The 12957-nt window shown below is 38.3% G+C and overlaps 1 protein-coding gene across 3 annotated transcripts in view; it reads right to left on the reverse strand.

Annotated features, from left to right (window-relative positions):
* The window catches only part of sgce (sarcoglycan, epsilon), a 53320-nt gene that overhangs the window by 26230 nt on the left and 14133 nt on the right, over positions 1 to 12957 (reverse strand). For all 3 annotated transcript variants that reach the window (XM_048607613.1, XM_020530605.2, XM_048607619.1), the window contains exons 2-4: positions 9148 to 9273; positions 7109 to 7266; positions 2110 to 2182 (exon numbers count right to left, since the gene is read on the reverse strand). In XM_048607613.1, the coding sequence (XP_048463570.1) occupies positions 2110 to 2182; positions 7109 to 7266; positions 9148 to 9273 (357 nt within the window). The remainder of the gene's footprint in view (positions 1 to 2109; positions 2183 to 7108; positions 7267 to 9147; positions 9274 to 12957) is intronic.

A 12957-nucleotide genomic window follows, 5' to 3' on the forward strand; every position in this document is an offset into this window, starting at 1 on the left:
CACTATAAACTGGGATGGCAATAAAGTCCCATTATCACTACCCATAACTTTTGCACCTCTTCTATAAGTTTGCTTAGCTGTCTTTATCCCTAGTTGGTGGCCTGCAGAATACACCCAACAGTTTAAAAACACATCTATTGTTTCTTAACTCTAAGCAAATAGATTCTGACTGTCAACATTCCTGGATAACCTTAATGCTGCCACCTCTTATTTGTTCTTTCCAGCCTCATCTCCCTGAGTAACTTTTGTCTTTTTAACAATCGTAAATCCTCACATGGAGCCATTGGGATCAGGCACATCTCTCAACTCTGACATCCAGAAACGGAAGCCGATTGTTGTTTTCTTCTTCTCCCCTTGTGAATTTAATCCCCGTGAATACGTTGTTGATGAGGTGGTGGGTCTCTTCTAGTTTGTTGCATTTAATAATGACAAATGTGTCATCTACATACTGGATCCACAGTTTGGTTTGAATGCGGGGGAGAGTGATGTGTTCTAGTCTTTGCATGACTGCCTCTGCAATGAGTGACCCCATGGGTGTGCCATTGATCTGTTTGTATACTTGACCATTAAAGACGAAGTGCGTGGTGAGGCACAGGTCTTTTTTAGTGGGTAACAATACACGTTGCATTGTAGGGATCCTAACCCAATTACAATACTTCAAGATAAAGCAAGGATTTCCATCAAATATCAAAGTAATATTACCTTAATCCTAGAGCGCAAGTGTGCATTAGGTTCAGAATAGTCTGAATTGAAGCTGACTGATACCAATGTCTCTCCCGTAATGAACATAAACATTTAGATTATGTTGCAATATTTATGATTTTTTTTGGTGTCGTATATTTAGAAAGTGGCATGGATGGTTATTTCATTAATTATAGACTGTCTCTAATTATTAACAAATATTGGGAGAGATAGCTTTCCCATTGCATTCTCAAGAATTTTTTGTTGCGTTTAATCTCAAAAGACTAGGGCCAGGTAATCTATTTGGTCGAAGTACTGCGTTCAGCAAGGTAGTAGATTTGAAGCCCAAGACCCTTAATCAGACTGTGATTTTACTTCTCTGAAATGGCACAGCACAGGAGTGCTAGACATCAGCACAAGAATCTCCATAAGCTAGCGGATTTTTGGCACATGTAATCTTTATCAGCAATTCCACATCATTATGAAGAAAGTCGACTGTGTTGACTTGCTGTTAGAAGAATAGAGTAACTTTTAATTTAGTTTCTCCTATTGATCCCACATGTTTTGGCCCTTACTTTGCACATTGTATCCATGGATATTTCGCACCAAGTCCTTCCTCTTTTTGTCTCTATTTTCACCATGACATGATACTCCCATGTGGTTTTGTGCCTAAAGCTTACTTACAACTCTGTATTTACATAGTTACACTATAAACCTGAAGATCTGAACAGATTTCCTCTTACTCTGACCCCAACTCATACCATACTAATTCTTACTCAAATGCTATCTATCTATTCAAGGAGACAGCAGTGTAGTGGTAATGTCACTGGACTATTAATCCAAACACTCAGACCAATGCTCTGGTAACAAGGCTTCAAAACTCACCATGGGGGCTGCTGGAATTGGAGTTCAATTAACAAATCTGGAATATAAAGCTATCCATAAGTAATGGTGATAACAACCAACCAACTGCAATTAAAACCCTATGTGCTTCATTAATTCCTTTTAGATAAGGAAATCTGCCATTCTTAACCAATCTAGCCTGCCTGAACAGCAGCTCCCACCTGTAAGCTGCCTCATGGATGATATATCCCATATTTCTTATACTTCAGATACAGGAATGTCTTCTTCCGTTAACTTCCAAGGAATTACTAACACACAATTTTAAAAATTTGTAACAATTCCACATTGATTTTGGCCGGAAACAACAACTTTCCAAACAGTCACACCCAAAGTTGATTGTTACAGTTGCAGAGTGTATGAAATGGAAAAATAGCACAAGGAAGCTCTACGTCCAGAATTCTAGCACAGCCTTCTTTTCTCCTCTGCAGATGCAAGCTGCATATTTACACCAAGTTTTGTTTTGTATTGCAAAGACGTTACCCTTACTATGTAAAAAACTAAATATATCAAAAAGAATCTCCATACCATCTGAAGCCATAATGTTGACAACCAAAGTATGCCTTGCTGTTTCGTATGTTCGTCTATTATAGGCAGTGATCTGTAAAAGGAGAAAAGAAACAGCAAATCATCAAAACATGAAAAAAATCTATTAGCACTGCTGCCTCACAGCGCCAAGGACCCGGATTCGATTCCAGCCTCGGGCAACTGTCTGTGTGGAGTTTGCACATTCTCCCTGGGTCTGCGGAGGTTTCCTCCAGGTGCTCCAGTTTCTTCCCACAGTCCAAAGATGTGCAGGCTAGGTGGATTGGCCATGGGAAATGCAGGATTACAGGGAGAGGATACAGTAAGGAGGTGGGGGGATTGGATGGGATTCTCTTTGGAGGGTTGCTGTGGACTCGGTGAGCCAAATGGTCTGCTTGCACAGTGAACGAATTCTATGATTCAAGATATTCCAGTTAAAAATTGCCTATGGCAGTATTTAAATTTCTTTACTATTACCATGCAGCTTGTATTTGTACCTGCACTGTGAATGGAAATTAATGCGTTAGATCAATGCATTCAGAGCAGTCAAACAGCTATACCTGAAACTGTTACACTTCAAAATGTAATCAAAATTAAAATATAATGGACAGCTAAAAGTACAATTTCTTTTGAAATTAAAACAGAGATAAGAATTGGGAGAATTTGCGTTCGAATACCATGCAGTAAATTTGTCTTGACGTTTCTCTCGTTTTCATTATGCAGTGGTCCACACTTAGAGGCAAAGTACTGTGATAGTTTGCCCTTGCTTTCTGCATGAAAGCTGGCCAGGGAAGTCACCTGTTCTTACAGCCTGCGGTCAGGCATATTGGAAAGATTTACAGTCTGACAATCGACTTGTGGACTACGCTACAAGTGTGCTTTAGATGATCAAGTCCCAGGTTGGGTCTCGAACCCAGAGTTTCTAGCCCAGAGGTAGGAATACTGCTGCACCATGACATCTCCTACCCCTCCTATTTTCACTACAAGCAAAGTTGTTATTTATTTGGAATATCTTGGTGGGTATGTTTAATGTCAGTTACTGTAAGAAACTAGGAAAGGTGGTGGCCTAGTGGTATTATCATTCATCTACTTATCCAAAGACCCAGGTATTGTTCTGAGAACCTGATTTGAATACCACTGTGGCAGATAAATGCAATAAAATTCTGGAATTAAGAGTCTGATGGTGGTCATGAAAGGTCGATTGTAAGAAAAATCAATCGCTAATGCCCTTTAGGGAAGGAAACTGTCTTTCTTACTTGTGACTCCAGATCCAAAACAATGTGGCTGACTTAACTGCCCTCTGGGAAAATTAGGACAATAAATGATCGCCTGAATAAAAAAAAGGTACATTCTGAAGTGCTTTCCTAATACAATAAAACCATAAGACATAGGAGCAGAAATAGGCCATTCAACCCACTGAGATCTGAGGGTCCTCTATTCCACTTTCCTCCTTAGTCCCCATCATCCTTGATTCCATTACTGATTAAAAATCAGTTTGTCTCAGCCTTGTATATTCTAATTCAACTGAAAACTTGATATTTTGCTTTCTTTTGTGGTTGTAATTCTGTCACTAATACATTTTACTAATAAACTGATATTTTTGCAATTAAGTTATAGATGCATCTTTCCCAACAAGAGGCAGATGATTTTCGTGATGAAATGGTGTTATTTTATACTAATAGATCATATGAATATTCATATGAACTAAAAACTGCTCCACAATTCAATAAGATCACGGCTGACCTGATTACTGCACAGTCCCACCAACCCTGAACAGTCTGTAATTTTCTTGCTTATTAAGAATCTATCTACCTCCACCTTAAAATATATTCTGAGACACTGGTTCCACTGCCTTTTCAAAAAGAGTTCCAAATATTCACAACCTTCTGAGGGCAAAAAGAATTCTCTTCATCTCTGTGTCAAAAGGACAGCCCCATTATTCTTAAACCATGACCCCTAGTTCTAGATTCTCCCACAACAACAAATATCCTTTCCACATCTATATCATTAAGATGCTTCAGGATCTTATGGTTCAATCAAGTCACCACTTACTCTTCTAAACTCTAGCAGATACATGTCTCGCCTGTCCGGTCTTTCCTCATAAGACAATGCACCCATTCCAAGTATTAGTCTAGTAAACCATCTCTGAACTGCTTCCAATGTACATACATCCTTCTTTAAATGAGAAGCCTAAAAACACACATAACGGGAGGTGATAGCCTAGTAGTATTACCACTAGAATATTACTACAGAATCCAGGTAATGTTCCGGGGAATCACAGTTTGAATCCTGCCATGGCAGATGGCAGAATTTGAATCCAATAAAAATCTGGAATTTAAGGGTCTCATGACAACTGTGAAAATATTGCCAATTGACAGCAGATTCCAAATCTTTTTCACTGATGTCCTTCACTGCCTGGTCTGGCCTACATGTGACTCCAGACCTACAGACTCTTAATTGCCTTCTGGGTAACTACGGATGGGCAATAAATGCCAGCCTAGCCAGCAATGTCCATATTCTATGAACAAATTTAAAAAAAAACACTACTCCAGATGTGATCTCACTAGTGCCCTGTATAATTGAAGCATAACCTCTGTAATTTTGAATTCAATCCCTCTCGCAATAAACAAGAACATTCTGTTAGCTTTCATAATAATTTGTTGTCTTTTGAAATTCACACACTAGGACACCCAAATTCCTTTGCATCCAAGCTCTGCAATTTTTCACCACTTCAATAGCATGTTTCTTTTCTACTCTTCCTGCCAAAATGGACAATTCCACATTTTCCTATTTTCTAGTCCACATTTCCAGATTTTTGCCCACTGCCTTAATCTACCTTCATAGCTTCTTCAAAACTTACTTTCCCACTTATCACCTTGTCATCAAAGTTAACAACCTACTTTTAATCCCATCATCCAAGTCATTTGTGTAATTAAATAATTGAGACCTCAAGGCTGATAATGGTGACACAACACCTACTGCATCTTGCCAAACAGAAAGTGACCCATTTATGACTAATGTTTCCTGTTGGCTAGTCAATCTTCTACCAATGTTAATATGTTACACCATCAGCCTTCATTTACAGCAATGACCTTAGACATGGCACTTCAGGAATTGCAAGAACAGTCCATCCAGCGATAATCTACCCCATTATGTACAGCCCCTGTTTCTTCACAAAATAACTTCAGTAACTTAGTTTGAACATAATTTCCCTTTCACAAAACCATACTGAATCCGCATACAGACTCAGAAGCCACATTAGCAATAATACTGGGTGATAAATGATTTCCTTGAACATGTACAAGATGGATTTTTAGACTAGTACATTAAGGAACCAACTTGGGACAGGCTTTCTTAGAGTTGGTTTTCTGCAAAAAGTTCATTAATGATTTGTAAGAATAAGTGGGCTGTTTTAGAAAACAGTGACAAGTGGGATACCACAGGAATCAGCATTTGGGCCCAGGCTATTTACAATTTGGATGAGGGAATTAATAGTAATATTTCCAAATTTTCTGAGGACACAAAAATTGATGGGAAGCCAACTGGTGAAGAAAATATAAAGAGGTTTCGCAGCAAGTTGAGTGAATGATCAAATACGTGGTAGATGCAGGAAAACGTGGATGAATGTGACCTTTGCCATTCTGTTCTTCCTACTGAAATGGATCAGCATTATTTAAAATTGTGATTATATTTGGAAAGATTGATATGCAAAAGGACCTGGGTGTCTTTGTACATTGGTACACTTACAAAGCTAACATGCAGATGCGCAGGCAGTTAAGGTAGCAAATAGTACGTTAACATTCAGTGCAAGAGTGTTTGAATCTGGAGCTTTGTTCCATCTGTAACGGGGCCTTGATTAGGCTATAACTGGAGAACCATGTGCAGTTTTGTTTCCTTGCCTAAGATATACTTTCTATAGAGGCAGTAGAGTGAACATTCACCAGATTAATTCCTGGGACGGCAGTTCTGATGTATGAGGAGACACTGGGTTGAGGAGGCCTGTAATCACTGGAGTTGAGACGAATGAGAGGAAATCTCATGAAACATAAAAATTTGACAGAGTGGACAGACTGGAATACAGGAATGATGCTTCCTCTGGCCAGTGGTCAAGACCAAGGGGTCCCAATCTGAGGATACGTGGCAGGCCATTTCAAATTAAGCTAAGAACATTTCTTCACTCAAAGGTTGGTGAGCCAGTGGAATTCTCTACAACAGAGGATATATGGAAGCAAAGTCGCTGGATATATCATGATTACATTGAATGGTGAAGCAGGGTTGATGGCCAAATGTTCTACTCTTATTTTCTATATTTCTGTTTCTATTGAACTATAGCATTGATGGTACACTACAGTGTTGCCGATGTTACCCTTTCGACAAGCAATGATGAAAAGATCTCAGCACTAAACAGGAGAGGGAAGTAATGTGTTCTTTGTAATGTTTATCCATTGACCAATAGTAATAAATGAGTCTGGCATTGCAATTTTTCAATCTTCCCATGTACAAAACAGTTGCCACATTTACTTCCATAAAAATAATCACATCATTTCAAAGTAAGTAACAGCATTGAGAGACACAACAACGTGCTACGCAAATGGAACATTTTATCCCCATTTTCCATTCTAAATATTTTTTATGGGGCATGAATTTCCTTGGGACTGCTCCTAATGCCAAATTTTGTTGGAAGAGAAATGGAAACCCCATTTACACAGGAAGTTATGGTATAGAAGGGAATAAATTCACAGTCACAGAAAATATTTCAGTGTAATTTTAACTTTACCTTAAACTTGAACATGAACATAGTGTTATTGTAACTGTGGATTTTCAAATAGTTCCTAAATGTTTCTAGGTGACTAGATTGCATTGAATTACAAAGTAGAATGCACCCATTTTCTCAGTGAGAATAAATGTTCATAAATAGCCAGAAATTCTATAATTTGTCCACAACCTCCTAAAAGCTAGCACAGTAATACATACATAACAATAATACAGATTACTATGGTACCTCAATGATTGTCGTTTTGTCAGCGTTCTCAATGGTTGGTGACCCATAAAGCACTCCGTCACTGTATGGAGTTCTTTGAATATATCGCAGCCAGCCAGGTCTGTCTGGATATCCTTTCAGATTCGTCTTAAATGTTATAGGATCATTTCGAGCATCAGCTAAACCAAAGAAAGACAAAGACAAATCTATTTGTAGTGCCGAAATTCTGTTTTTAATCCTACACTCTTTGTGAATTAAATGCACATTGAATTTGGGTGTTATGGTGTAGTGAATTGTTACAGTAGGTCAACTAGTGTAGCAATCACACTGTAACTATTTTCCCTTGATGGTTCTACATGTTGTTCAGTTGCACAAACTAGGAAAGCATTAGAATTAGCCTATCAAGTTCAATCATCTTGGCCAAGACAGTATAAGGAAACTTCAAGGTCACTTTTGTGCCAGGAGGAAGGAAAACTTTTTTGGAGGCTAGTAACATCTGTTGAAATGCACTTGTGTACATTGGGTCAAAATCTTCCCATGTATTAGACACAATCCTCCACAGTTAAACAATGTTGCACCCTTAACTGTCAAGGTTCAGTCAAGAATAATAATAATGAGGTATTATGAGGAGTCTGGAACTCTCAGGACTATCCATAAACAAGAGTCAATGTATTAGAAAGATGGGGAGAAATCAGTCATTTAAACACCATCTTTTTATTTAAAAAGAGAGAGAATGATAGAAAAGTGAAAAACAATGCTTATTTTGTTATGTTGCAAGTGCCAACTCATGCTCACTGAAATGGCAGTTTTTCACACTTGAACAACAACCAATTTTCAACAAGCTATTCAACTATGGGGGCATTATCATCAAAACCCATCTTGACCTTGCTCAAAGTTCTCATCTATTCCTCACTTGTGATTTCTTCTCTTCCCTGCCTATAGAGACCAAAATAACTTCAATGTTTCAGTATCTGCCCTAGTTGACATCCAGAAACAAAGCACAAACCTTTTGGATTAACTTGGGACCTTTCTGATCTGGATGGATTAGTACTACAGTAAGCAGCCCAGTCTTTTATCAACTATAACTTTAACAGTGTTTTCAGTTAATATTAGGAATCTGAATCAGCAACTGGGTTTAACATGTTCTCACTCTGCAAATGTTGTCTGCACCAGCTGCTTGAAAACCCCTGGGATGCTAATGCACGCGTGGTCTATCGTCTTTCTTCCCTCCGAATCAAAAAGTGTCACAATCTTTGTTCGTTTCTTTCCTCAATGAGACTCAAGTCCTGAACTGACCGCACCAAAATTTCAACCTATTCTGAGCCCAGCTCTAACATTTTCCCAATAACAGGCATTAAGCTAACTGGCCTATAGTTACCTGTTTTTTGCATCTCATTCCCTTTTTAAATAAAGGTATTACAATGTCAGTGAAGACTAAAGTCACCATGATTAATGCACTGCCTTTTTTACATGCCCTCATTATCTCCTGATTTATTCTCAGTCCTACTGAACAGCTAGTGTTAAGGGGCCTATAGACTATTATCAGTGAGTTCTACTCATTGATATTTCTTAACCGCCACCCATATGGATTCTGCATCTTCTGATCTAAGATCATAGCATTCTACAGAACTTCTTCCATCCGTAGTAACAATGATACACCCTTCAAAAGCCAAGTTAACTCTGCCCGATTATACTATGATTTTCTAAGAATCCAGCTTAATGGATTCTAGCAATTTCCACATGGCAGATGTTAGGCTACCTGGCCAATAATTTCCTGCGGTTGTCTTCCTCCTTTCTTGATTAAAGATGTTTCATTAGTTCATTTCCGAACCACTGGGATCCTTTCAGAATCTCTGGAATTTTGGAAATTTATAACCAAAAAAACTACCATCTCTGCAGCCAAAAGTGGTTATGAAATCTCAAGACAGACAGTTTACATCCCATTATTCAGAACAAATTTTATAGGGGTGGCTTTTGTAAAGCAATGAAGTGCATAACTTTATATCTTTTTAAAATTAACTTTAAAGCACAGATTGAGTTGAATTAACAGTGTCACTTACCAACTTTCATTGAGTAGGGAGGAAATTCCCCTTTAAAATATTCTCTCTCCAAAACATGGACAAAAAGGACACCAGAAGATGGATAAACATTCCGATCTGAATGCACTCTTGAGAAAATGGAATACACTAAAGGGAAAATGGGAGATGGACAATAAACCAAAAGCAAAGAATAAAGTTATAAAATCATACATGGTTTTGCACTCATTTACAGCAGGTTGTGCTGACCAAATATCAAACCTCATTATATAAAGAATGTAGAAGAATTCCATATATTGATCTGCATTCGATGTTAAATCTTGATCATTAAAAAGGATCTCAACTGAAATAATAAATATGACATATTGAAAACAGTATTTTAATTACATAAATATTAATTTTAACTTCATATTTACTTGCTTAAATTCAATAAAATAGCATTAAACATTATCCCATCAATACAACGTCTTAGTGACACCAGTTTGCATCAATATTTTTGCTGATGCGGCCTTAAGTGGAGAATTTTTGTTTGTAATTTTATGGGTCATGTCTTCTTTTCTTAAAAACTTGTTTATTTTAGTTTACAGAAGGAATAATAGCTACTTTGCCACAGTGGCTACCAGTCATAGTCATTAAAAGCAAACAGGTTCAAAGTAAACTAAATTTATATAGAAAAATAAATCCCTTTTAATTTAACATTTAGCAAAACCGGCATTAAGTCGACCAGGGAGACTCCTAATGCTGTATTAGAGCTCAACTCAACATCAGGGAGCCAAAGGTTGGATTTTTCAGGATAATGGAGAGATTGTAAGATGCAGAGTAATGTAGGCAGAGTTCCAAAATTGGGGAAATGGGTACGTTATTGGGCAATACAGAGGAAGCTCTTACCAGAGGTTATGTTTATACAACTTATCAAATTATTTGGTGGTTCTATAATGAACAGTGAAGAATTAAATGCTAGGTGTTCAGTCATTGCTAAGTGTGCCAGGCATCAAAAATATTGTATGCAAAAATGGAAAATTGTTCATTTTGAGCATGAAATAGTCAAATGGAAATCAGCAAATTAAAATGCATCGGATTTTCAACAGACCAGAGAAGTGGGGGAAGAGAAGATGGGGTGTGGATCTTTCTTGAAATCAAAGAAGTGGCTGAAGACAGGGAAGGCAGCACTGCAGCCCCAGCAATTTTCCTAGGGGGCTTCACTTGCCTACCTCAGCAGCAACCATTGATCCTGGTGTTGCTGCTGAGACACCAAAGTAACCAGCCCTCTGATAGGGCAACAAACCTAATCTCAAGAGGCAGCTTCTGAATTGACTGTCACCCAAAATGATGAGGGGGAAGTCCTGCTGCCCACCTGTGCATGCCACTGATCCATTGTTTTGGCTGATATCCAGCACCCTTCCAAACAGGGAATTTCAGCCCAGTATAACAGTAAGGAGTAAATATGTATTTCACTTCTTGCACATTACCTTTTCCATTGTGATAGCCATTTCATATAGTGATCCAAGGTTTTTAAAATTAGCATTACAGGGCTGGGCTTGGTTTAAAAGCAACAGTAAGTACTGAATTCCAATATTGCTGTATTATTGCCATTACACTGAAATAGCTTAAAAGAGATCTTCAATGAAGATATCCCTTGAATTTAATGTGAAAGTCCAGTTTGACAAGTGTTATGGGGGTCGGTTATCTCAGCTGGCTGATTTACAATGCAAAATGATGCCAACTTTGTGGGTTCAATGCCCATACTGGCTGAGGTTGCCATGAAAGGATCGCCTTCTCAACCTCTCCCCTCGTCTGAGGCACTGTGATGCTCTCTGAGGGGACAGTCTGTGGGGCTATGGTGCTCTTACCTATCACTCATTGATTCCGAGACTGTATTTTAAAAGAACAGATATTTTCAGGCAAATAACGGCATGCTTGTTCTGTTGAGACACTATTTAAAACAAAGGCTTGCTAAAGTTTGTACGTTTATTCTCCAGAACTACGCAGTTATGAGCTCTCTTAATCTTTGACCGTGTAGATAAGCTTTAATTAAACATAAGGTCACTTGATCATTGATAGCAATATACTAATTGCAAATGTAACTTTTTTTAATAGAATATATTCATAATTTATAGAAGGACTGAAATATTTTAAATCACAAAATATTGAACTGATATAACACAATCTAACTGAATTTAAGAGACTACATAAATCAATTAATCTAGTGTTAGGTCAGAATTAAACAAAAACAAAATTTAGAACACAACATGAAGGACACTACTTTGTTGATTAATTGTTGGTTAATGCTCAGGTAAAGTTGATGCTAACAAACTGCTGTTACTTTAAAATAGTACAACCATTAGAAGATATGTGTACAGTATTTGCACAGGTGGCTGAGCTCAAGAATCTGGCAGCGAACCATATTCTGACTAACACATTAAAATTTCCTCTGACATTTCACGGTAAAAATCCTGTGTAAAATGGGCTTGGATAGCATCAACCCAACGGCTATTGGACACAGAGCACGAAACTGCCTCAAATTCAGCAATCACAATCAGAGGTTGTTGTTTTGGAAAAACAAAGTGTTAACTTGTATAGGAATGCCCTTTTAAAAGTTAAAAAAAAATTAGCACACACAGAATTTTACTCTGCCACTAACATGCCAAGCCTGACCTGGAAATGTATAAGGCTGACACAGTATGTAAACCGTACCCAGTGGTAAAATCATCACCTCGCCCAGCACAAAAATGCAAACTATTTATTTTAAATTACATTTGTCGAAACATTTCTAGCATCTTCACATTTAGCTGTAGCAAAAATAAACAGAAACGTTACAGAAGAAGAAGCTATGATCATTAACGCACTTTTGATGATTCTAAGCTGGCAAACATCACATCAGTTCCTTACTGCTCGTAGAGTTCAGGAACACAGGAATAGTACCCAAAAACCCAAGGAGTATCTAGCATTCTACCATTCTGTAGGTTGCATCTTACTATGATAATTGAGTTACCACTAACCATGGGAATTATTATCAATTAATTCAACTACAACAGATGCAGACACAAACTGAGAAAATCCCTAGTGGTTAGGCGGATAATTTTGGGACCTATTGATCAAAGGTCACCTGTTCTTCCCAAGCATCATAGACTCAGATATTAACAGTACAAAAGGAGGCCATTCAATTCATCATGTCCATGCCAGACAACAAAAAGCTGACTACTCGAATTCTGTTTTCTAGCTTTTGGTCCTGGAAAGTGTGGGGGCAGCACGGTAGCTCAGAGATCAGCAGTGCTGCCTCACAGCACCAGGGAAACGGGTTCAATTCCACTCTCGGGCGACCGTCTGTGTGGAGTTTGCACATTCTCCCCATGTCTGCATGGGTTTCCTCCGGGTGCTTCGGTTTCCTCCAACAGTCCAAAGATGTGCAGGTTAGGTGGATTGGCCATGCTAAATTGCCCCATAGTGTCCAGGGATGTGTAGCTTAGGTGGGTTCTGGGGGGATGGGTCTGGGTGGGATGCTCCAAGTGTCAGTGTGGACTTCTTGGGCCAAAGGGCCTGTTTCCGCACTGTAGGGATTCTATTCTACGATTCTATGAAAATCAAAATTCTGCTTAAACATAGCAAGAGTTTCCGACCCACATACCTTTCAGGCAATAAATTCCAGACTCTCACCACTCAGGAAAAAAAAATTCTCAACTCTCTTCCTAGATTTCTACCTCTAACCTTAAATCTAAGTCCCGTGGTTATTGACACCTCTAATAATGAAAAAAGTGCTTTCTTACCTATGCCCCTTATAATTTTATCAGGTCTCTTCTCAGTCTTCACTGCTCCAAGAAAGACAATCCGAGGCTA

Source organism: Rhincodon typus, chromosome 2 (genome assembly GCF_021869965.1).
Source record: "Rhincodon typus isolate 14 chromosome 2, sRhiTyp1.1, whole genome shotgun sequence".
NCBI classification, from domain to species: Eukaryota; Metazoa; Chordata; class Chondrichthyes; order Orectolobiformes; family Rhincodontidae; genus Rhincodon; species Rhincodon typus.